This window comes from Nesoenas mayeri, assembly GCF_963082525.1.
Source record: "Nesoenas mayeri genome assembly, chromosome: 3".
Taxonomy (NCBI): domain Eukaryota; kingdom Metazoa; phylum Chordata; class Aves; order Columbiformes; family Columbidae; genus Nesoenas; species Nesoenas mayeri.
Genome location: NC_137544.1, coordinates 90495096 through 90521559, shown reverse-complemented (window position 1 = coordinate 90521559; position 26464 = coordinate 90495096). Strand labels below are relative to the sequence as shown.

Genomic DNA, 26464 nt, shown 5'->3' with positions numbered 1-26464 from the left:
GCAAGGCTATGCAAGAGACTTCAATAACCACAACAGGCTGAGCAACCAGGCAAAAACTTTACATACATCCATTTCAAAGGAGGCAGTTACTTTTAGTATAAACAGTAAAAGAACAAAACTCCTAAGGCAAACCTAAACTTTGGTATATCTAGCGGTCTACGTGTGACCATGTTTCAACAGAAGGCCACAGATAATGGCCTGGCTATAGACATCACCTCTTAACACACAGAACTGCTCATAATTACAAATGTACTTTACCCAGAAGCTTGGCCTCTGTCCTCTACAAAATGTCAGATTTTACATTTGCTGATCCTTTTACTTAATGTGGTCCACATGAAAGTCACACTGAAAAGGAATTACTTTTAACAAGTCCTTATAAAGATTATTTGTTGCTCTTTCTTCACAGGGAATTGACAGATATCGGGTGTTGAAAAATAATTTCAGAAGCTGACTCCATCTTCTGACGAACAGATGTGCTATGTCCCTCTTTAGTAATGGAAAAATATTACACTGACTTGCGTATGTTCATCTAAATAGTCAATATTTTACATAGGAAAGCCATAGAGGCAAGAATTAATGCTCTGATGCTCAGGGCAGTGATATGAATTAAGTCTTTGTAAGACGATTAATGCTATACCACAATGGCTTCCCTACTAAAATATCAAAAAACCATCAACTTGACAAGCTTCAGAGACAAAGGAATAGGTTTGGAATGTATAGTTTAAACCCACGCTGCCCTACTCAAAGGATCTGTGGTGAGATCTACAATTGAAATCTGGCAGATGGAATCAGATATACAAGAAACCGTATCTGCTGAGAAGAGTTTATCGGCAGCTTTTAGCTCAGTTCCTTGAGCACACAGCAGATGAAATTTGAGTTAAATCACATCCTTATAAAATACATATTCCAAGTAGGAGCAAAGTATAACATTGCTTTGCTGCGTGTTTGATGCGTCTTGCATTTGGGATTGCCTGTGACCTGTTGGGAAAAGGTTTCTTTCACAGTAATAAAACACATGTAAACTAAACCAGTTATTATTCAAAGAAAAAAGTTACTGTCAGCACCAGATGCTTAGCTAGAAGTGCTCAGAATTCTTTACTGGCCACAAAAGGAAACAGGAAAGATTATCCAAGAGAAAAAAGAAAGGGGTGGAGAGGCATGAATATAAAAATAAATTAATAAATTAGAAAAGTCACTCAGTTTTGTTGCTTGGAACAAGGCATCAACCTATAATGATAAATATAGTAGAAGGTATTTTTCTGCAAAATTAACAGTTCTTCCCAGAGTATTCTAAAAGCATCTAAAAAGTCAGTTCTAGTTGAGCTTAACATTAAGGTTTTCTCTTACACCAATGTATTTCTGAATTGACTTTATTTATAACTTCTGTTTCATTTAAGCATAAAAAATAAAATAAAAAAATTGTTTCCTTTCCTTCTGAGCCATTTTGATATTTTACAGGACTGAAGCCACGATGATAAGGAGGACTGTGATAACTCTAGTTTTTAACATGGTCTTCTATCAACTAGTCTTCTACAACCATCAATCGACGGTGTTCCCAAGACAGGCAGTTTTAAATTATCTGGGCTCTGCTAAAATCTTATCCAAAAATAAGTTCTGTGTCAGCTGAAGGGACCGCAAGGAAAAAAAAAGCCCTTAATCACTTACCACCTTAATCCCTGAAGTCTGGAAAAAAGTGGTTATTCTATCCAAAGAATTAAACCAAAACCAACCAACCAAAGCCACCAACACTGTCCCCCAAACCCATTCCCTTTATGTCCCAAAATTCCAGTCTAAGGATCATTTTTTATACCACTTCTAAAGATCTGTTGCTTAAAATCATATAAATCCATAGCAAACATCCAGAAATGCCAACAGAAGTACAACAGCTCTACTGAAAAAAAGATACAATCTCCTTTTTATTTTGTCTTTTTTAATTGGTGGTAAAGGCATATGCCTCAATATTCGTGTCAGATTTATTCGATCACTATCAAATTTCTTGATTAATAAAAGGTATGCTCTGTCATTCAACTCCACCAAATCACACAGAAGCTTTACCACCTTTTCTGTCTGAAGACAAATCATCCGTGAATTTTACTGTACAACAGCAAAGAAAGATAAGACTAAGAATTTTAGTCACTATGGTTTCAGAAACTTAATATTGAGGCTCCCTAGAGATACAAAAGCTTCTTTAATGTCTTGATGCTCAGACTGCTACACTTGCTGTTCTTGAGGATCAGTACTTTTTGGATAACAAACAACATTTTTTTTTCACCAGGCTGTTGATGTAAAAGCCAAGAAAGCTTCACACAGCATTAGAGATACCTTGACGGAGAACACTGCTAAAAACCAGCACGCATGCAAACAAAAAGAGCAACACCACAAAGGAAGTTCTGACCACTGCTTGTATACCCAACCCTTCTCAGCTCTAATATGCCTAGTATATGCTTATAATTGCTACTATTTATGTTATCTGAAGATACTGTTAAGGAAAAAAGACATCAAGTTCCCTTCATAATACAAGAGGCTAAAGAAGAAAATTAGTATTATTTTAGTAACAAGATATGATTCAGTCAGCTAGGTGTTTAGAGGCTGAAAGTTTTGTCAGCAAGAGTCTAATATAAATCAGAGGCAAAGACAGGTAAATCTCTTGTTGCTAATAAGAGGCAGCAAACCCAAAGCTCCACCCGAAACTCTTACTGTGGCATTTGCTAAGAAAAACACAATGTTAAACTCAAGTAGAACAGCCTTTGTTGATGCATTTAGATTCTTCTTTTCTCCCATTTTTGTAGATGGAAATCTGCTCCAGTGCTCCTTGAAGATACAATATTTCATCCCATTTAATTAAGAATTAATTGCAGAATTCACAACAGATGGGGAAGTCATCTACAGAGGCATTAAGAATAATTAAAGTATATGGAGGGGGGAGGAGAGTGGAATGAAGGCCAGCAGGTGACAGGTTTTTTTGCAAGAATCACAAAACAGAAAAATGGTGAAAATCATGTTTTAGAGAGCTGACACTTACGGTGAAAACCTGTATCGTAATGCAGCTCCCTGCAACAGTCGACAAAAGTTTACAGGCTCCCAGAGGCCTGCAAACACACAAGAATACTGAGCAGCTGCTGCTGAAAACCAAGAGATCCAAACAAAATCCTGTCAATTAGGCAAAATTTGAAATGGGAGAGATAGTCTAGTAAACCGATATTCATCTTCAGTTCCCCTTCCTCATACAGACATATGTATTACACAGATGAGAGAGAGGCACTTGCACTTAAAAAAGATATACACCATTGCTTTTGTAAAATAATTTCAAATGATTGCTTCTTACATACGTATTTTAATTAAAATACTAAAATTTGAAAACCAATTCATAATTATTCCAAATAACTTTCTAATATATAAACCCATTGTTTTCATAAAACTCATGTGTACCCTAGCTGGTTTCTTCAAACTATACACAGAGACTACTTCTGGTGTTGCAATACAGATGATGACGACATTCTTGAATCCTGTTAGTATGGACAATATTCCATAACTGCAACAGCATTTCAATCCATAGTTATCAACTGGGAAACTTCAAGGTGTCTCCAGATATGTCAACTATATTCCCAACCAAACCTTCATCTACTCTAAGTGCTGATTTTCCTATTTATACATATTTATGTTTTCTTGCATAAATTTCATCGTACTAATTGGAACTTACAGCAGAGAACTGCTAGGAAGAACACATACCCTAGGAAAACAACCCCTCACTTTTCTTCTGTACCCATAGGCAGATTAGCATTTTTTTTTTAAACTTCAAATAACTACTTAAGTCAGCTGCCAGCAACCTGCTTTCACTAGAAACACAACACAAAAAGCATCTAATGACTACCATCATTAGTAAAACAAATATAGCGGCTGTGTCTTAACAGAAAACGCGTATTTCCTTAAAATGAGAGTTTGCCGAAGCAGATGTTGCAGGTGGGGTGAGCTCTGGGCCTGCTTCTAGAACTGCAAATCTTCTTCACATCTACCCGATCTTGTGGCAGGTATCCTGCAGTCTCCCAAAGCACAGCTGCCGCTGCTGGAGGCAAACATCCAGCCCAGCCTCTATGGGGGAAACAGAGCAAGCATATGTGTATATATATATATATGGAACTTGATGATACTCTAAAATACACCTTTTTGCAGTTTGATCCAGCATCACATAGAGGCGAACCGCATGTTACTCGTCACACCCCAGACTACTTTCTATAAAGAGATTTTTGACCTGTACAGTATTGCCATGAACCATATGTTGACCTAAAGAAAATGGGAAGAGCAACAGTAACTGTAAAGTGTCAGAAAATGTTTATAATTCAAACTTGTTATCACATGGACCAAAAGATGTGCCATATTCAAATACAAAGCCTCTTGTCATCAACAACTGTGACCACTTTAGAATGAACCAGTTCATTGCATGCTGAAGCAACATTGTTGGTCAAGAAACCAGTTTCTGGCATAGTGCTATTTGTAGTTACTTTTCCTTTCTCTTAGAGACTGCAAATAATAAGATGTAGACATTAACACCTTGAGAACACACTTAACTTTCCATTTAGCTATAGCTTTATTCAGCATGACTGTAGATAAGGGTAGTGGCAAACAATCATTGGAGCTTAAAAAACATTCTAAAAATAAGTACCTCATATTTGTTCTGAAACTGTTTGTTTTATTTTCAGGGAATACCGTTTAACTTAATTGTCTTGGTTTTACATATTTTGCAATCATCTCAGAGAACTTTCCTCCTCTGTCAGGGGGACTGGACTAGATGATTTTTTGAGGTCCCTTCCAATCCCTAACATTCTGTGAACGTCTACATTAAATGAAAGCCAACTCCCTGATCACATTTTTTTTTACCATCACAAACCCCCTGTTCATTTGCCCTAGGAAGGCTGACTTTTAGAACAGCTCTCTTCCAGTCATAATAGTAGGATGGGTTGGAAAAGGCCACCATAAAAAGAAATATGAAGACAGAGCCGATAGCCTGTTCTTAAGAGTTATTTTTTCAAGTGCACTTGTGAGTATATTTAATGTGATGCTGGCTATCTCAGAAGTTTCCATTCATAAAATCCCTACAGCTTAGGGTGAGAGCTCATTATTTTGGGTCTCAAGGAGCTAATTACGATAAAAATTAAGAGTAAGAACTAGAAACTGACAAAAGGATGTTCTCAACAAAACATGCTTTACAAACAACTTTTATAATCAAACCAATTACCCTTGTAAGCAAGATGTTTCATACATACAAGTAATTGCCTTTAACTCCCTTCAAAAACTACACATGGTGCGAATACTTCCCAAAAGAATAAAAGAGAAACAGAAAATTGAAATTTTAATGAAGGAATGATTCACAAATTAACATGAACAAGAAAATTCCTATGGGATAACGCTCGTAATGCACACTCCAGTAGATTGCTTTTGTAAACAAACTAGTGAACTCACAGTAAATAAACTACCTTTCTGTCACACATTCAGCCAAGGAAGAGGCACCACTTCATTATACTGTAAGACCAGCTGTACCCCAAATCCTTGGAACTCATAAGCAAAGTTTTAGAGAAGAGTATAACCGAGTAGCAGATGTATCCCTTGGATTTCCCCTGCTGTTAGATTCGTATTTTCACAACTGCCATTGGATTATGTATTACTTTGTAATGAGTTAGAACCTAATCTCTCATGTTCTACCTCCACTGTTCACTAACGTGAATACAATTTCTGAAGGAAAAAAAAAAACAAAACACACATACACCAGACGAGGAACATTTTTGCTTTTAGATTGCTCTCAAGGAGAACCATTCTTCACCAAGTATGAAATTACAGTCTAACACCTGGAGTTTCAGATCCTTTCGGTGTTCACAGGAAGACCATATTTATAGAGAAAGTCTCAAAAGCTAAGTTAATATAAAACTAAGTTTGAATAAGTCATTTAGCATTGCTCCCAATACCACCTGCAATAGTCATAAAGACTCCCAACTTATTTTCTAAGTAATTTATTTCACACCATAGAACTGTTTAGTTTATTGGAAAATACAAGGAACTGATACCAGGCATAAAATGTAAGGACTAAAAGCATAGTTTATGTTTATATATTTTCCCCTTTTAATGGAATAACTAAATAATATCAGGATGGGTCCAGTGATACTATGTCTTTTCAAATTTTCTTTTAAAGTTTTCTTCTATTTACAGATTTTGAGAGCTTTCTGGTCACAGATCTCCAATTATTTGATTTCCTGATCTTGTAAACTCTCAGAGAAATGTGTTACTAAAACAACCACAAATCTGGCTCTTTGGATATGAAAGTTCGAACAAGGAAGGATCACCACATTTTGAACATAACTCCATAGCTTTCAGTTGCACATACATTCAAAATCGTAACTTCAAATTGTGTATATTCATATAAAATACTACAGAGCTGGAGACACAGCAGAAAGCTTATGAAAAGATGGTGTCCAAATAAAAATATCCATAGTCTTCCTATTTCAGGCATTATTTTAGATAAATTACAACATTAAAGATATGCAATAAAGACATGAAAATCCTAATCATATACAAAATTACAACAGATCACCCTGTGGAACCAGACATGCAGAAAATAAGCTCCACACAGCTGCATACCACAGTTTCTCCATGAAGCCTGGTTCAAGAACCCCTCACCTTTTCTTGTCTTTCTCCACCTTCTTTGTTGTTACATTAGTTCCCACAGTTCACAAACACCTCAGCTGTGCTAATACTATGTCATGGTTTAACCCCAGCCAGGAACTAAGCACCATGCAGCCGCTCACTCACTTCCTCCCCCATCAGTGGGATGGGAGGAAGAATCAGAAGGGTAAAAGTGAGAAAACTTGTGGGCTGAGATACAGACACTTTAATAGGTAAAGCAAACAAACAGATTAATTCACTGCTTCCCAAGGACAGGCAGCTGTTCAGCCACCTCCAGGAATGCTGGGCTCCATCATGCATAACAGTTACTTGGGAAGACAAAACACCAGATCTCCAAACATCCACCCATTCCTCCTTCTTCCCTCAGTTTTACATACTGAGCATGACATCATATGGTATGGAATATCCCTTTGGTCGGTTGGGGTCAGCTGTCCAGGCTGTGTCTCCTTCCAACCTTTTGCTCACTCCCTCCTTCTCACTGGCAGGTCAGTCTAAGAAGCTGAAAAGCCCTTCACCGCTTAGAAACAAGTGTGTTATCAACATCATTCTCATACTAAATCCAAAACACAGCACTATACCAGCTACCAGGAAGAAAATTAACTCTATCACAGCTGAAACCAGGTCATACTATTTTCAAGGATGCACCATAAAGCACAAAATTAGTCTTCACTCTCTCCCATGGTCATCTCTAACTACACCTAAAGAAAGCAGTTCCAAGTACCTTCTTCTTGGTGACAAAAAAATCCCCTTGTCCTCTGCAAGTACTTGTTCTTGCCCTCACAACCCAGTTCACTGTTTTCTCCCAGCATCACAGTAGGAGCTACACTGGGCTCATCCCTCATCAGCCTCACAGAGATAGAAGAACAACTAGGACCCCCTGCAAGGACAAGACTACTTACAAGCAGCAGAGTCATCTTTTGATCCTAGGGAAAAGAGAGCCCAGACTATCCAAGGTTCCTATAACTTTGAATCTCTCACCCACTGCAAATGCCTTGATGTGTCCTTATGTCACTTCCAACACTTCACCTGTACCGTTAAGTTCTCCTCCCTCCTGCATCTATGTAATAAAACTGAATTTTGCCTATGTGTAACAGGTTAAAACTAAAACATCAAAAGCCACATAGAATATACAGGGTGTTTCAAAAGATGGATCAAATTTCAAAGAAACTTCATTTCAAATTGGGTCTGTCTTTTTGAAACACCCTGTATTATACCACTCAAAATCTCCAAGGAAATTATTTAAGTGTCTGCATTGCCTGTAAATGGTTTGCAGTTGGCCTAAAATCATACCACTTCTATAGTGTGTCGGTTAAGGCTTATGACTAAGGTTTACAGCAGCCTAAAAAACAGGACAGATAGTCAACTTAGTTCAAAAAATTCTCATTACAGAAGAATTCTAAACAAAGAACATGAAACATTGTATTATTCCCCCCAACTGAAAAAAAAGCAGCCCTGGCTGAAGTGCACAACAAATTGTAAACTGACTTTTACTCAAGAGACTGAAACCGACATTCTAGGAGAAGAAGAGGTACAAAGACATTTTGAAAGGTCACTAGTAACCCTAACTACAAACAAGAGTAATCCAAACAAGTTTTTCTATTGATTGAAGAACAGACCATCCAAAACAGAGCAACAGGTACTCTCACATTTTTGGTTTATAAATATTTAGTGATGCATAGGAATCTGTGATTTTTTAGGAAAATACAATTTTGGACGTTTTTATATTGGTGCTTTTTTGCCTCTTCTCCATAATGGAATTCTGTAATTTCCTTTAATTAACTCAATTTCATTGGGATTCTTTTATCTTACAATAATAAAAATACTCAGTCCTAGTGGTATAATTTCATTCTTTCAGCCATATCCCACAGATTACAAACAAAAGAACCTGTGGTCTACATGGCAGAGTGTTTCACCTCAGACATACCAATTCCCTTCTCTCAGGAAAGACAAAATAAATATGTTCCCTTATATCAACTTTTACTTTTATATGGATTACTTAAGAGGTTTACCTTTACCTCAAGGAATGAATTCAGTATCTTCAATAAAAATATCAATTTCAAAAGCAAATGAAACTGGTCACTTATACATAAAGCTCGAAGTATTCTTTTCAGATGCTCAATTCCAGTTAGACAATAGTTGCTTCAAGGTATGTCTACACTGTGCAGTGCCAAGTAAACGCCTAATCTAAGTATATAAAAAAAACAGATTAAAATATCTCAGGCATAGGATTGCATTGGTGCAGTTATTTTGTTTCCAGTTGAGTTTGAGACATTAAACCTACGCAGCAAAATCAGTGCTCGACAGAGTTACTCAAATGGTCAGAAAAATTCATTTCTCGATCAGTCAGAAGAGCACCATGACTGATTGTTCAAGAAACCCCAAAGCATTTATGAAGGGGCATTTAAAAGGGCAGCAATACAGAGATGTCAACGTAAGTGCCAACAAAAGAGACTCTTAGGACAACAAAACTTCTCTTTGAAATTTTTTTTACACAGGCTTACACAGTGAACAATACATTATAAGAAAAGGCCTGTACAGTTTTTGATGTCCCACACTGTTAGAGACTCACTGCGTAGTTAGCAAATAGTGCAGATTCTGTTTTCAAAAATTAATGGTTTGCTGTCTCACAGAAGTTATTTACAGAAGTAAAGGAGTGCAGTACAGGAGTCTCCATCTCTGGAGACATTCAAAACCCGCCTGGACACATTCCTGTGTAACCTCATCTGCGTGTTCCTGCTCCGACAGGGGCATTGGACTAGATGGTCTTTAGAGGTCCCTTCCAATCCCTGACATTCTGTGATTCTGTGAAGCATTCCCATTGATTTATGTTGGCTGTAATATAAACATGGCAGAATTAGATCTTCAATGCTGTTGCATACCGGTCTGTCAAGATTGAGCCTCTGATCATCTCCCTGTGCTTTTGAAGTCCCTAAACTCATCAGACAACAATTTCAACAAAAACACTGAACCAAAAAAAATCATAACCTTTTGCTTCAGCTTCATTACAAGTGTACATTAGCTATTTAATGTTATGCCATGTATGTGTATATGCATATAAGAGGCATACATGAAGTCTAATTGCATACCTAAGGCTGGAAGAATTTATGAAGCAGCTATTCAGGAATATATTCTTCTCTACTCAGCAGAAAAATAAAAAATTAAAAGCCAGTTGTTCTCAGCTTCAGGTGAAATGTAATATGCATCCAAGATCCATGGTATGCTAGAGATCTGTCCAGCCTACATTAAATAAACGCTGCAGCTGTGTGATGCAAGGATTTGGAAAAGGGAAAGAAATTGGACCAAGCACCAAACTATTAGATTTTAGATACAACAAAAAATTAAGTCTCAGGAATTGTTTCTCCTGCAGTGAAACACAATGCAAAGAAGAAAGACAGACATCTACTACAACAGCAGAAAGTCCTGGACAGAGATCTACACTATATTAATGTAAGCCCTGCTTTTTAAGAAGTGTTCAATGAGTTACCATGATACAGATAGCCAAAACATACATTTAAATACCTTGATAAGTTACATATTTCTAACCGTATTTGGTGCATATACCAGTACGACATCATATGAAGTTCTCTTTAAACTAATTAGAAGACAGGTGGCAACTGTATCAAACAGTTTCTTCTCACTTTTGTTGAAGCAGAAAACTGGTAGATATTGTTTTTTCAAGGTTAAACAAAAGGAAGTCACCTACTGTCCCAGTCTAAAAATACCAAAGACATACTGTGCAGTATTTAAATTGAACAAATCTTAGGAAAATGTATGTAGTCTTTTAAACTAGAACCCAAGTTACCACAATTATCTAATACTACCTTTACTTTTAAAAATAATTTATTTACTCATAGCACTTGAAACAGACACACACACACTTTCCTTCCGAAGAACTTCAAGCACTTTATTTAAAATCGGTGTAAAAAAAAAAAAAAAAGCCAAACTTTGTGGAGAATATTTACAAACCTACTACCAAACGTACCTACTACACTTAGATCTTTATCAGACAGACATATTGCCTTTGTTTTTTCAACATTCAGAAACAAATACAGGAGAGAGCCATCTTGGAGACAGTCAGTCTTTTTGGACCATCACAGAAAAATTGGTGTTTGAAGTTCCAAGCACTGCTCCACAGTGACAACTCTCTCACATTGTCCCATCAGAGCTTCAGTCTGTTAAAATCCGCTTGAGTGACAAGAAGCTACTAGTAATAAGATTCTTTGTAGTGAAGAAATATATTTGTTATTGGAAACTGGAATGAAACTACTCTGTCTCCCCGAAAAAAAGACAAGGTCTTATATTAATTTTTGTTCCAAAACTTACTATGTTTTTACATGTATAGCTGCCTGGACACTATTTAAATTGACTTTTTTAATGAACTGTAACTAGGGCTGGCTTTTGGAGTTGAGCTTATATTTCAAGCATCCTCAAAAATCGTGAAAAATCATGCTAGGGCTCATTTTCAAGGTAGTCTTATTTTCGGGGAAACAAGGTAGTGCAAAAGTAATAGTTCATGACTTACCCAATAGAGTAGTAAAGGACTCATAAGACCACACCTCTCCTAGAAACTTCCACATCCTTTCAAGGACACATTTTACTCAGAACATCATTATTTTTTAAAACAGCTTTTCATAGTAATTGTGTTCAGAAGTCAGACTCATTAAACCTCATACATAAACAAAATGCATGTTAAAAAACCCCTACCTATAAATACCAATGTGAATGGTGGAATGTGAACTTTCCTCAAGTAACTGAAGTAGAATCTTTCAATTTAAATGAATCAAAAGCAAAAGATTAAGCAAAAGCTTTAAATAACCACTACAGTATTGTAATAGTATTTCCCAGTTAAAAACCAATATTATTTCATGAAATACTCACGTAAAATGCATATTTACTTTAAAAAGGGAAATGCCCAAAAGAAAAGGAAATACCAAAGCATATTGCAGTCTGTTTGATAACACAAAAAAGTAAATCATCACTGCTCAGTAGGAAGCAAGGCAATAAAGTTATAAATATCTTATTACAGCTTGATAGTAAACACATAGGTTACAATCTACTCTAGACAGCACTACATTCTTTTGTCCACTCTTCATAGGTTTCTTCCAGGAACCTAACTAAGTGTAAACATAGCTCAGTATCAAGTAAAGCGGCAGAAATCAATAGCAAATCAGAGTGGTACAAAGAACAAACTACCAACATGGTTTACTACAAATCTGTTACATAAAAATTCCATAATTAATCTCCTTATAAATATGGAATAGTATAACCAAAGAAGTATGAAATCTAAAATTTTGTTATAAGTAAAAAAAAAAGCATCTTAATATATGCAGCATTAAATCACTGTGTTCATTTTGAAATTACAACACATTAATTTAAAAAACAGAATAAAGTTTGTTGAGTAAGAATAGGCTTGCAACATAATTTGAAGCTCAAGCATAGGCCCTGATGAACAGCTGTAAGGGAAAAAGGTTCTCAAAGGCAATGACCACCACAGATACGGTTTTCACTATTCTAACACACCATAGGAAAAGCAGCAGCCTCCTAAGTAACTGGATTCTACATTACACATTAATTAAATACCCTTCACATAGGAAAATGTCCTCTATTTCTAAATCTACCTAACAATCAGTTTTCCCTATTCAATATGTTTCCCATGATTATATGTATAAATGCTAAGCAAAATGCCTTAGCCACAATTCAGTTGGTTATGACTAGATTTTAATATCTAATTAAGATGGGTCATTATTTCAAAGAGACACCACTGGAGATTAACTGAATAATACAATATATGGCACTGACTCAATTGTCAGCAGTATTTTCTTTGGGTCTAGAATAAGGTAATGCCCTGTGCAAGAGTTAAAACACTTTGATCCACTCTGTCATCTCAAATAAAGTCTTTTATTCATGCAACAGAGACGCTTGCCAGGGTTTTCTTATCACCAGAATCAATGCAGCTAAAGGTGCTGTATTTCAGACACGACCTAACACTCTGGTTCTATTTTTGTTCACTGTGGAGCACTTTTTACCAGAAAGAAGGTAGTAGCTCTGCAGTCTGACCACCTACCTTTTTATTACTATTTCTACTGAAGAGTTTCCTTTTTTCCTGTCATGGCATATTGCTGAGCTCAGCTCAGGGGTGCTCTTCTTTCTTACTCTGCATCAGCAGTGGCCGTAAAACTACTACAAACAGGACTTGATCCTGAAGGTCCTGCTCATAGATGTAAATGTATGCAAGTGTCTGATGAGACTAGTACTGTCTAATAAGTTTGTAAAACACACAGACATTACGGAACTGTAACATATTATTATAAAACATTTACATACTCAAAGACTGCAAAACAATAGGATTTCCTTACTATGACATATTTCCCTCCCACACCTGCAAGCAAAGCAAATTAACATATCAGCATACTTCATACTTTTAATCTAACATCAGCTCTTTAATATAGTTCATAACACACAACAAAACTAAGTAGTCAATCTTAGCAATAAGTTAGAACAAGTGAAAAATAAGTACCTTACTAAAACCATCTGACTTATGGATTGCCTTTTCAAATAATTAAAGGCTTAATAAGTTTGCTATTTGCAAATCAAAATCAACTGACATTATAGGCTATAAACCAGAGACTTGATCGTGCACTGGTGAAACAAAAGGAGAAATCCTTCAATTTTTGAGTTGAGACGGCCAAAACCAAGGCTCTGAATGGGCAACGCCTTGGAGATATTACTGTATTCAGTCTATGACTATGATTCCTTGTTAAACACAGCTCCAGTTTCTAAAACCTAAGAAATGAAAACGGATGGATCTTCAGTTTGTAAATTTTGTTTTGTTATACATTGTAAAGCACTGGTTTATCAGGGAAGCTGAGTAACTACAGTAACCCTTAATTGTCTATCAGAGTAACAGTGTGGAACATGACAGTGGAGCAGCTATGCAGCTCCTCCCTGTGACCCAGAAGCTTCCAGTTGTTTCCATTTTCAAAGTTAATAGCTATTGAGATGTTTAAGTATTTTAACATCTTAAAGGTTATATCAAAATTTTGTTTATTTTATTCTTAATCTTTCATGCAACACACCAGTTAAAGCATAAAATATTTGCAAGTTCTGTAATAAATTCAAGCTAGGTTACAGAAGAAATGTGTTCACAGTCCCTTTCATATGTCAGTAAATGCGCAATCATTATTCAAAAACAAAGTTTCTGAACTGATAGTACTTATAAATGAACATAGTCATTTGAGATCAAGAACTGCTTTTTATTTATCTTCAAACATTTAACCTAGCACCTCCTCCTCACCTTCCTGTTGCACTTTAAGCCTGATTCAGCCCCATTGAAACTGAAGGGAGTTTTGCAATTTCTGTCCTGAGCCTCATCCCTCATTACTCTTAGCAACTGTTCGCCTCATTTTTCTCCTGTTTCTATCCAACCTCTATGTCCTTACCCGTCTTTTCCTTTAAGTGGATATCACCTACATTTGCTTCTGCTTGCTATTTCCTCTGCATTGTCCTCACTCTCATTTAAAAAGCTTAACAAAGTGAATGATCCCATTGTGTGAAGCTAGGGCAAGAGAGTAACCTATGGTTTTGAATCCATTTTTGGACTCTCATAGCCTTGCGAAGTTTTTCTTTAGAGGCAGTATACAGCAACAAATGTAAACCTACAGAGATTTTGTTATTAACTGACACGGGCCTCTCAAAAACAGTCTGTGGAGTCCCAAAGGCTTCTATATCAAAGGTTAAAGACCACTGAACTAGATCTTGCTATATGGAAGGCACTTCTCTGCTATTCAGTGATGGGCGCACTTTAAGTAATTTTACACTGTTTACCTGTTCAGTGACATCATAAAACACTAAATCACAAGGAACTTTGTACTTCCACACTGACGTGTAAATTAAAAATTTTCAAATATAAATAACCTAACAATGGGTTATTTGTAACAAGCAACAAAAACCTTTCCTAAAAACCCACATGCACAAAATTTACATTTCAAATAAATTTCAAGCAACGCTAATAAATCCTGTTTAGAACAATGCTTTTAAGAAACTTATTTGTACAAAAAAAAACTGCCTCAAAAAAAAATCATCAACTAAATGTAGAATTTTGATTATCCCAACTCTAGCTCCTAATAACCTCTAGCTATAAAAAGCCTCAGCATAAAGAATGAGGTTCATTTCTATGTGCCAGAACAAGAAAAAAAAAAATACTGCTAGCACTTGCATACTTGCATATAGCTGAGACTACACCTTTAAACAAGGCATGTGACAACCTTTGTCCAGGGCTGTACATGTGTTGTAGACCGCATGTTCAACACAATTACTACACAGTTTGAATCACTGGGTTTGGGTGACAGGCAGAGCTGGGGGCAGTTTTTAGTATTTTAAAGAATAAACTCTTGGAAAACATTCAGGATTTATCAAAGCAAATTCAAGATTTGCTTGGTAAGATCATTGGCTGAAAACTCTAGGCACTTACTAAAAAAAACTCTGAAAAGAGTCAGATGAAAACACTTCATATTATTTTAATCTATTATTTCAAAGGCAGTGAGCAAAGAGGAAAACCCTTATCTACCTCCTGGCAAGCTGATACCTTTACTAAACCTGTGTCTTCTCTCTACCTTTTTCTTGTATTCCCTTCTCTCAGATTCAATGGGAGAAATGTAAGACAGCTCCCATCTCAGACTTTTCAGCAGACTAGCTCAAGAGGAACAAAGGCCTAGCATGAAATAAGAGCAGCAGATGCATAACTGCTCAGCCTGTCTCACATAACTTGCCAACCAGACAACACTAAAAACAAAGTTATAGCTTCCCAGACCCCCAAGTAAACCTGTCACATCACCTTACAGGGAGGGAAGGTTCCTTTCCAACTAACCCTAGAACTCACACCTTCTTGAAAAGGCAGAAAAGTACCTCTCAAACTGTTCATGAAACCATAATAAAGCAGTCTACAGAAGCATACTAAACAGAAGTTTTCAGCAGAACTAAATTTTAAACAACAGTGATTAATGGTGGTTCTTCAGATCTACTGGCTTATACGATCATTCAAAATCATAAACAATGCAGTAGTTTGTACAAAAGTGGTGATTTAGACACCTTAAGCTCTGAACTCCAGTATCAAATGAATGCCTGAATCAGCAATGCCATTAGATGCCCAGCTCTAAAAATAAAGCAATTTCTGACATGTCTCATCTTAAGTATTCTTTTAACATCTACCTTGGGAGTCTCCCCTCTCTGCACAGTGCCTAAAGTAAACTCTACTTTTAGCATTTCACTTTCCCCATCTATGATTCACAGAGGTTACAGACCAGAGTACCTTTGTATATGTGGATCCCAAACTTTATTACTGTCTTAAAACCATCACAAACCCTTCTGAAATTATAATGTACTTGAGAGAGGTCATAAAGGAAAAGCTAATTTTATCTTATTTAGCATATTCATGACTACAGGTTAGGTTACACGAATTTATGCTCAAGTTTTTAATTTACAGAAAAGATCAAGTAAACAAGTGATAAACAACAGGAAAAAGTGTTTATAACTATCTCACTGCTGACAAACAGCACTATCAAGTGGCAGCGATGAAATTGTTTTAACAAGATTATTATTGCCAACAACATGACAAATTACGTCTCCCAAACTACAAAATTACAGTAAGACAAAAAATTATCTAGCTAGTATGTCAGCTCCAAATATATTGGAAATGCTTAAATACACACAAACCTAGTAAAATTTAGTCCTGAAAAGACATCTTAAATGTCAGGCGTTGGGTATTCTTTTTAGATGAGGAACTCACCCAGATTTCAAGTCTGTAATCCGTAAACAATTAGTAGCATCCAGTCCCACTTTTCCATTTCTGACCACACTGGAAATGAAGGGTGAGAGCGCTGGAGAGATTCTGTTCAAGGCAACTTCAGGTGACATCTTAGTATATTCCTCCTTTCTTTTGCCTTGAACTGCACAGAGATGGCAAAAGAAGAAAACAAAAAAAAAATCAATAAATATCCTTCTTATTTGATGTAAATACACATGCACTCTGCAAACATCAAAGGAAAAACGCTAAGCATGCAAACAATCGGGAATGTACACTCACTGAAATGTGCACAGGTTTATAAAGAATTTTTTTTTTCTCCTACCTCTACAACATGCAATGAGGCCTGTTTATTCTGTGTCAATATGAAAACAGACTTATGTCCTGGGCTCTTTTAATTAAGAGCCTATCCCTAAGAGAAAAAGTAATAAAATTCGAGGGCTATTCTGGCACTTCACAGCCTAGCCCTTCTTATGAGCATTTCCATTAAGAGTGAGTCTACAATTGACAAGCCACATTTGCTCTGCTTCCACTGAAATCGATGGGACTTACATTACTGATTGCAATGGGACCATGGGTTTGATTATCTATCCATATTCTCATTTGTAATTTCTAATACCACTAGTGTAACCACAATCAGTATTACTTTTACATTACTTCACTAGTTAGCTATTTACAGCATTTCACATTGGCTTTTAAAGGCTAATGCTGTTTTTCTTTCAGCAATATCACCATACTTTCTGAAAGGCATCTTCATTCACAAAAATGATCAAGAAGCTGACATACACACATTTTAAGCACAGCTCTTTCAGAGGCACTTGCAAGTGCATGACCTTATGCTAAATCACTTAGGCCACTAAGTTAACACAGTTAAAGAACCTGCTGCTTTTTAGCTGAAATGCAGAAAATGAGCATGCACATATTTTAACTCATTGCACCACAAAAAGGCTGGAGAATGTGGACAACAACAGCCTGTGGCAGGAGAAGTGGGACAAAAGAAGGGCGAGTCACCTATTAAAATGCTAACTTAACATATTCTAGCATATTATTAGGCACAGAGTTCCACGTGAAAATTAACTGAACTTCATAGTTTTAGAAAACAAAACCGTAAATGACTCAAGGTAAGATAAACACATCACTGACAAGTAAGGCAGAAGAGATCATACTTAAAACCTGACCATTAGAAGATATTTTTTAAAACACCCGTTTAATTGAAAAACACCAATACATACTATATTTACTTTCTTACAACATGCTGCGTATGGACTGCTGTATTAGAGTGTGAGAGTACTAGAGAGCGTAAACAACTCAAGGCAATAGTTGCAATTTTCTGTTGATTCTAACATAGTTCACAAGCATTAATTGTTAACTAACAGACTTTCTACAAACTGGTAATTCCTGTAACCAGTAACAACACTAAAGTTACACATTTTTTCCTTTTGAGAGACATTCACGCTGAAGCAGTGTGAACCAATGTTCAAAGCAAGAGGATTTATCCTAGCTATTCTGAATGTATCGGAATAAAGCAAAGGCCAAGCACTATAAGGCAAACAAATAGACTAATAAAGACTTCTCCAAAATAGTAATTATCTTTAATACACTGATTCTTCCATTTTATGGCAGCTAAGGAAGCTGAAGATTAAATATCCATGTCCTAATATATAACACATTCTCTTAACTTATATGATTTCCCATAACTGACAATGGGCAACAACTTAAGCTTTCTTAGCAAACACCTGTGACGGTTTAAGATGCCACTGCCTGTTTGTTACTTTTCTACCAAAAATTACTGTCTACTCACCTTCACTCTTCACCAGAGCAACTGAGAGAACGCAAGCCCATATCTGACCTATTACAATGCAAAGTCCAATGGTTTAGCTTGCAGCTAATAAAAATTAGTTTAAACTTAAATTATACTTTGCACAAGATTGGCTAAAACAGGGCACACAGTTCAGTCTGCCATCTTTAATTTCAAGCAGAGGGGTAGCTGAACTGATGGAGGCTAAGAACTTCTTAAACCACAAGAAACATGCTGAAAAACAAGCTATATTTCTAGCAATCCCGAAGGTATCCACAGAGATCCAACGATGACACATTTTAAGGGGACTGCAAATGTTACAAGGGTAGAATTGAGACAGAAGATACATGTGGTGATCAAAGCTGAACAGATGCACCTTCCAAAATTAACTACAGGATGAGATTCCTTATGTTTTTGTTAATAAAATATGGACATATTGTTGAAACACAATGTAAATGACTCCTAGGCATTTTTCTTGGTGTAATTGTATCATTTAAGACCCACAATATCTTCTACATAAGAAGCCAGACACAGAATACTTAAAGGGTCACTATCAATTAAACACACCAATTTATTCTGTAAACAAGGCTCTTTACAAACTACAACAAAACTAGTGCCATTTTAGTAAGTTTCAGTTGTCATATACACAGTTCTTTTTCCCCACCTTAATTTTCCCACAGTACTGGAAAGAGAACACAAACAAACTCAAGGGAATTAACAAAAACAAAACTCACTAGACCGTTTCCCTCCCAAACCAAAACATCTGACAGAAGTAAACAAACTAATGGTTGAATCCTTTTATATTTTAGATATCGTTCAGGCAAAGGTAACATATGCTTCATAGCCTTCATGGTAACCATAAAATCCCAGGCACCGCTTTGAGCACTAGTGTTCGGACCTGTGGTGCTCTGCTCCCCCAACACCGCGAATGACGCTCTGGGCACGGCGTGAACCTCTAAGAAGGTAAATGTTGTGATAGAGGCTTTGAAGTGTGAGGGAAACTTTCCCGCCTAACCCTCTCGGGCGGGCTGTCGGCAATTTGGTTTTGTGGCTTTTCCTCTGAGGGCCGCTGTAAGGGGGGTCTGGCTATGGGGAGAAGTGGGGACCCACACCCACCTCCTGCTACCGTGCCCAACCGCACCCCCACCTGCCAGCCCGCAACACGACCGGTAACGTGCACCAGCGGAGCGCCGGGGGAACCCCCCCCGAGCCGGGCCCCGTTGGTCGGGTCGCCGCCCGCCCCTCGTGAGGCTCGCTGGGCCACGTGCCGGCGCGAGGAGCGGGGCCGCCAGCCCAGGCGCTGCGGGCTGTGCGGAGCTGAGCTGAGCTGTGCTGAGCTGAGTTGTGCGGAGCTGAGCTGTGCGGAGCTGAGCTGTGCGGAGCTGAGCTGTGCGGAGCTGAGCTGTGCGGAGCCGCCTCGGCGGCGGCGGCGCCCGGGAGCGGGCTAGGCCACCGCCGGGCGGTGCTAAGGCCGGCCGTCGCCCTGGGCCGCACCGGCGCCCGCGCCGCCTCCTGGCCAGCTCCTCCCAGGCCGGGCCCGCCGCCTCCGGCACCCCCCGGCCACAAGAGCCTCGAGGTTGGCGGAGGGAGCAGGGGCCGGGGCATAAGCCAGTCAGCCAGCCAGCCAGCCAGCCCGATCTGCCGCCCCCGCACCGCTCCCCCGTGGCTGGTAGGGGCGCTGCTCCCGCCCGCTCCTCCCCGTCCCGGGCCCCGCCATACCTACGGCGGCCGGAACACAGCCCCTTAGCAACGGCCGCGGCCACCCGCTCCCGCCCCACTGCGCGGCGTGCGCGCCTCCGCTCCCCGGGACGGAGGGGGTCTTCACCGGCCTCGATATTGGCGGCCACCGCAGTGCCTGGGCAGACGGTCTCGCCGCGCAGCCGTGGGGCGGCGGTTTCTTCGCGACCGGAGCGGGGCGTGGGACAGGGCGAGGAGGGGAGGGGGCGGCCTTGCCAGCAGGCGTTCGCCAAGGGCAGCCCTCCCGGCCGAAGGCCCCTGCGGGCCATCCGCCGCCACCTCCCCCGCCCGTCGCCCCTGGCAACGGCCGAAGCTGCTGGGGCGGCGGGGCCTGGCGCGGAGACCGAGTCCAGGGTCCAAGGCCCGGGCAGCCGGGTCTGCGGCTGCCGCTTCCCCTGGCGCCATGGCCGCTGAGGTGGTGGTTGTAGGATCCTGTATGACCGACCTGGTCAGGTTAGTACCGGGAGTACTCCCGCAGACCCCTGGACGGAGAAGCCCCGAGGTCAGCGGAGCGCAGGGCGTCACGCTGCCGGGGGCACAGCAGCGGCTCTCTGTGCTTGCCAAGGGCAGGCCGGGCCGGGTACACCCCACCCCTCTTGCCCTGGGCCGAGAACAGAGAGTGTCACGTCTCCCTCCAGGCCGGGACAGGAGAAGTGGGGCCGGCGCCAGGTTTGGCGGCGCAGAGCTCCGGGCAGAGGGAAGGGAGGCGAGGAGCCGAGCGGGGCTGGCTGCGGCACGGCAGCGGCGGAGCTGCCACTGGGGACGGCTGGGCCCGGGTGATGTCAGCCCTGCACAAAACACTTCGAGAGGAGCCTGTGGGAACGGGGAGAAGTTAGGACGTGTTGTCTGCTGGAGCTTTGATCAGCTGTCTGTGACTGCGGGGAGAAGAGAGGCCCGGGTTTGTGTTTTCAGCTGTGCTGGGTGTCTCGGCCTTAGCCTTGCCAGAAATGCAGCGTTTCATAGTGACCTGCATGGGAAATCGTGAACTCTGATACTCTTGATCAGCAGTTTAAAATGATTTTATGAACATAAATAAAGGTGGTCAATTGTAACACGTGTTCAGTTCAAAGCACTTGTCTACCCTAGAAAAGCGAGAAAGCAAGCTTAATATTGAAAAAAACCCCTGAATTTAACTTCATTAAAAACTAGGTTATAAGTTGCTTACTTGCAGACAATATTTTACGTGACTCTTTGAAACCAGAGGGAAAGAGAAGGCCTCCCAAGCTATTCATATCCAAACAGATCAAGAAGTGGAAACAGGAAACCCTCAAAAAATTAGTACCTCAGTACCCAAAAGCTGATTTTTAAATCATTAAATAGTTTTTTAAATTAATGTTTTAACACCTGTTTATTTATTTTTCTTTTAGAATTAGGTGCTTGGGTCTCACTGTCTTTTTTTTTTTTTTTTTTGCACATAGGTAAGGTTTGGAAACTTCTTTTAAAAATTAAAGTACAGAAGTTCATGAAAGCTCTTGGTTCCAGCAGCCTGTGTTTTATAGTGAATACCAAATATCAGAAGAATTCAAGCAAAATTGCAAGAGTTGGCGATGATGCAAATGCTAACCTAAACTGGCTGACCTTGTCAGCCCCAGTAAACTTGTAAATCGGTCTTTGATTTGCACTATTTTATACACATCTGTTTTTAAACTTTATATGCAGACTTGGTTAAAATAGGATTTAAAAGTGTATGTATCTGGACTTCATCAGTTTGTCCTGCTGGGAATTCTGCAATGAAAAAAACAATTCCTCAATCTGAATCAGCAGACAATTATATCAAAGCCTATAGGTCAATAAAGTGTAGAATAAATGATTAGAAGAATATGCTGAGGAATAAGTACAGTTTAGGCATAGACGTGTTGCAGAAATTATGAAAACCCTTAACTAATCATAGAACCTGTGTCAGAAAGATTTAATGCTTTATGTAATCTGCAGAACACCGTGGCAGCTTTCCAAGAAGAATAGTTGTCTTGTAAGTCAGAGTAAGATCTTGTAGAACTGATCTTGACGTTATGTGTGAACAAGCTATCAGATGCTTGTGACGTTATACTGAAATATAAAACATAGTGCTCTAACCTCCAGACATTCATTTTTCTGTCTCTCTAAAATGTGGGGGAAAAAAATCATCAAGAAGTTGTCTGCCAGTTTAAGCATTGCTGACAGCTGCAGCTTTGGGCTTTTTCTTGACACTTAAACAAACAAACACAAAAGAAAACTCTAATTTTTTTGGCTGCAAGTGTGATATGATAGAAATACAGTCATTTATTCAAAGCCGTATTAGCTAGCTATGCTGTAACCAGAGATTAAACCATGTGTTGTAGCCATAGATGCTGTTACACCTAGATTAAGCGGTTGAAGAAAAGCCATTTCACTTTTCAGGCAGCTGAGAGAGTTTCTTAAATTGTACAAATGCTGTCACAAGGATGTATCTGACTCACCATTATTAGCCTCTACTTTAAGGATCAGTGAGAGGCTTTTTATTAATGATAAGCTAATTTGCTTCGACTGGAAAAGGACAGCCTCATTCTCTCTGTTACTAGCACAGGACTTCAGGCACTTAATAAAACAAGGAAAAACGTGTGTTTAAATTTAGCTGGCAAGAGTTTAATCTGACCGAAATCTCTATGTAGTCCCCATGTAGACATAGTTTAAACATACCTTGTGTTGCAAAAATCCTGGTAAAATTAATGTACTATACTGTAGGCTGGGATGTGCCTAGGTGGAGAGCAAAGCTATGAAACAGGGAACAATAAGCAAGCTTTATTACATGTGGTAAAAACTACCAGATTAGGATTAGGATTGATGCCAGGAGGGTGTCTCTTGACTGTCTTTATATCTGGGATTTAGAGGGGGCTGTATATTCTAGGCTTAAAGCTAGGGTTCATTTCAGCAGCGATGAAAGAGCATCAGGTTTTTGCAAGTTTGTCATTTATGATGCTGTCTCAGTTTGTGAAAGACGTGGACAGCAGTGACAGCGTTAAATGCCTGTCTATCACCTGTTTGGAGGAGGCTGAATAAACTATATTAGGAGAGTCACGCAAAGGATGTCAGACACATTTTTGGACAGGTTGTGTTTGATAGGCATATTCACCACTCAAGACTACAGCCTATCTCCCCTAGAAGATAATCATATTGACTGAGACTCTGCCAGAGCTAGACAATGCTATGCTTTAACTCAGACTGATAAAATACCATGTTGGCCCTTCAGAATACAATCTTGACCCTCTGTTGGGAAGGCTAGAAGCTCAGAGTAGCAGACATTAAATGGTAAATACTCCCAGGTCTGTAGAGGCAAGGTACCAAAAATCAGAAAGATAAGCTTCAGGCTACCATCAGACATATGGTAGCCAGATTCACCACTAAAAGAAAAGTTAACACATAATGTTTTTACTCATTACAGTAAACTAATTATTTAAAGAAGCGTAGCCCCTGTGTGAAATGGAAATGTACAGTCTGAAATTTTCTGTGTCTTATGTAATGACCGAGAAGGAAAAGGACAGGGTCCTTCTGTTGAAGACAGTATTCAGATGTAATTTTGAGAAATAATCAAATTCAGAAGAAAGGGTAGTGTGCCTTAAAATTCTTTTAAAGGGAAGGGGCCCAGTGGTTTGCTTTTAAAAGGCTGTTCTCATTGGAAATTCTTTTCTCATTGTCCTGTAGCGCTGCAGTGGCAGAATGTGGGTTTTCTAAAGTGAATTTAGTATAATCAAAACAATCTCACGTACATACATGCAGTAAACCACACTCTTTTGGCTTAATAGGACAAGGAACAAAACATATTTGTGGTCACAATCAGCACTTCACTGGCAATACTAGTAGAAAACAAAACCAACATTATTCTGTATGATCTATATATCAAGCCAGACGGGTACCATCTCTGGTATTATTTAAATAGTTTCTATTCTGATTCATATTTGTAGACTGGTCGTGACATTGCCATTTTAATTCATATTAAATCAGGACAAGACTAAACATATAAACCAATGAGAGTTCAGACACACTAAAACAATTAGATAAACAGGAGAAACTTTGGCATGGCAATTGAAAACAGCAGAAGCAAAGAAAAAAATGTAAGATGGAAAAACAGTCTTTGGATAGTCACAACAGCAACAGTTTTTCACTCAAGAGAATAAGACCACAGTCCAAATACTGGAAAACTGTGTTTGTTAGGATGTCCAAAATTTGAAGTCTTTGTGTTCTGTGGACCTCTTTCCTTCTCTCAGGTTGCTTAATTTTCTGTAGGGAGTAGAACTGAAAGTTCTGCTTCCAGTCCTCTGTTGTAATAACCATAGTTAATAGTTATTACACGTAGTAAAACGATTGACTGAAAGCATTCAGCAAGAGAAGAAAGACATGGCAGAGAAAGCACTGAGCTACAAAGTACTGTGTTGCCAGAGCAGACTGGACAGTGGTGACAAACGCACATCTGGAATTAACATCCCAGAGTAGTCTGATGGATACATCAAATCACGTTAATAAACTAAGCATAATATCTGCTTTTGCAAAATGGCAAAGGTATCTCAATTGGTGAGATTCTACATCTTCCTCTGACATCTCTAGCGGTGGTTATTGTCAGCTGAAGTAAATGGCTCATTGGCTTATTGGAAATGTCCACGATCCAAAGCTATCTCTGTACTTTCTTTTTTAAGGTGCAATATTTGGGATAATAATTTCAGACTTTTTTTTTTTTTTGGTGGGAGTATGGAAAGGAATTTTCTTATTTTCATTTGAGTGAGCAGGGAAAGGCTCACATATGACTTCATTTTCTTCTTTGCTTTGTTTGCAGGTCTTTCACGTGTTCTCTTTTCCACCATTTGTTACGCATGCACAGTGACCAAGATTTAGTGTTCTTCCTTGCTTTAATGTTTTTTTGTGCTCTTCAGCTTCTCCTAGCAGCAAAGTGTTCTAGAATCCTTCAAATCCATTTCATTTGTGTTTTTGTTTTTATCTGTAATGCTTCCCCTGCAGCAGCCACTCCTCATTCTAGTCAATCTGCCATTGCCAGCAGCATGGGAAAGCACAACTGTGAAGGAATACAAGCTTAGTCCAGTTGAGGAAATTAATCTTTTGGATCCAGAGAAAGGCAGCAAGGCATGAGAGAATGTGTCATCTGTGAATTGTTTAGTTTATGTAATAGTGAAAAATCTGGGCTTGATTTCAGAGCCTGTACTATTCCCTTGTCTTCTCTGACCTAGCAAAGTTTGGGTGTATAGTAAACATGAGATGCACAGGCCTGGTGTTTTGTTGTTCTGCCCTGCTTTTAAAGGACCTAAATGCGGTTTAGAGAAACACCCCTTTACCTTCTCTTACCTGGCAGGAAAAAAGCTGTATCTTGGGGGCTCAAAATGACAAATGGAATAAAAATCAAGTTGATGAAATCCTTAGTAATGGAATTCAGTAAGAAAATTGTGTTCTGTTTATATACAGCTTTTGAATATCTGGAGTGGTCCAGACACTGTTCATCTGATGTGGGGCATGATCCAAGCTCAATCATGTAAAAAGAAGCTTTCCACTGCTGTAAACTGTCATTAAATTGCCATTCCTCCCCAAAATCTGAGTGATCAGTTTATTTTAGGATGAGACACAGTTTAATGTTTTTGTGGGTTAAAAGTATTTGGTGTTCTACTCCAGGCCTGAAAAGCATCCAACAAAGTTCTTCTAATAAAAAATGACAAAATATTGAAAAGGGAAAAAGGAGGGAAAATGCCTGGTTGAGTGTTTCTTGAATAACTAGGGCAAGGCCACCAATGACTTTTTTAACCCATTACAAGAGCTGCATTTGCAACCAAGGTTATGAACCCAAAGTGAGAGACAGTGCCCCATTGATCCCAGCTGGCACTTGCTGAAAGAAACTCTTGTTTGTGTGATGGAGGATGCTGTGGGTCCTCTCTGAAAAGGACTGGTGGTGCTAGAACACCTGCTCAACACTTGTCTTTGGCTCCTATCCATGAAAACTTTTTTTTTTTTTCCCCCTCCTTAATAAATGGAAATGGGGAAATTTAAAAAGTCTTGGGAAATACAAATGTGAAACTGCTCACACAGTGTCTTTTAACTTTAGTGCAACTAAAGTGCTGCTTTCTAGATTCTATTCAATTTAAACCTCCCTACCCTTTCATTTGGCATCTTCTTTTTGTGTCCTAAGCTACTGTGTACTGTAATTGGGCACTGTCTTTCCTTCCAGAAGCAGTTACATTTCAACAATAACTAATATGACTTGTTTTCCAGACTTGTTTATCTAGTTCAGTTTTAATAGTATATATTTAGTAGTGCTTTTGAGCTAAAGAATAGCCCTTGTGGTACTACAGTCAGGCCTGGACAACACAAATGCTGTACCTGAAGTAATTTTTTTGGCTTCCCAGTAACCAAGAGGTTGTCCTGCTATGCATTTGGAAAACATTTTGAAGTTGGAGGAAGGGAAGAAAGGCAGTTTGCTTTGTAAAAAGATAGGTTGAGATAAAAGG

At 38.9% G+C, this 26464-nt stretch overlaps 2 protein-coding genes across 3 annotated transcripts in view; one reads left to right on the top strand and one right to left on the bottom strand.

Moving 5' to 3' along the window:
• Positions 1–20282, bottom strand: part of BABAM2 (BRISC and BRCA1 A complex member 2) — a 169237-nt gene extending 148955 nt beyond the window's left edge. The window contains exons 1-2 of one of the 2 annotated variants that reach the window (XM_080342905.1): positions 19989–20282; positions 16457–16616 (exon numbers count right to left, since the gene is read on the bottom strand). In XM_080342905.1, coding sequence (XP_080199031.1) covers positions 16457–16584 — 128 coding nt within the window. In that variant the 5' untranslated portion in view covers positions 16585–16616; positions 19989–20282. Of the gene's footprint in view, positions 1–16456; positions 16879–19988 lie in introns of those variants that run through there. The other variant, XM_080342904.1, reaches the window with a different exon arrangement.
• A 127-nt stretch (positions 20283–20409) lies between these two features.
• The window catches only part of RBKS (ribokinase), a gene marked incomplete at both ends in the record, with an annotated part of 68919 nt that continues 62864 nt past the window's right edge, over positions 20410–26464 (top strand). Inside the window, one exon of the mRNA XM_080342906.1 lies at positions 20410–20459. Within this exon, the coding sequence (XP_080199032.1) occupies positions 20410–20459 (50 nt within the window). The remainder of the gene's footprint in view (positions 20460–26464) is intronic.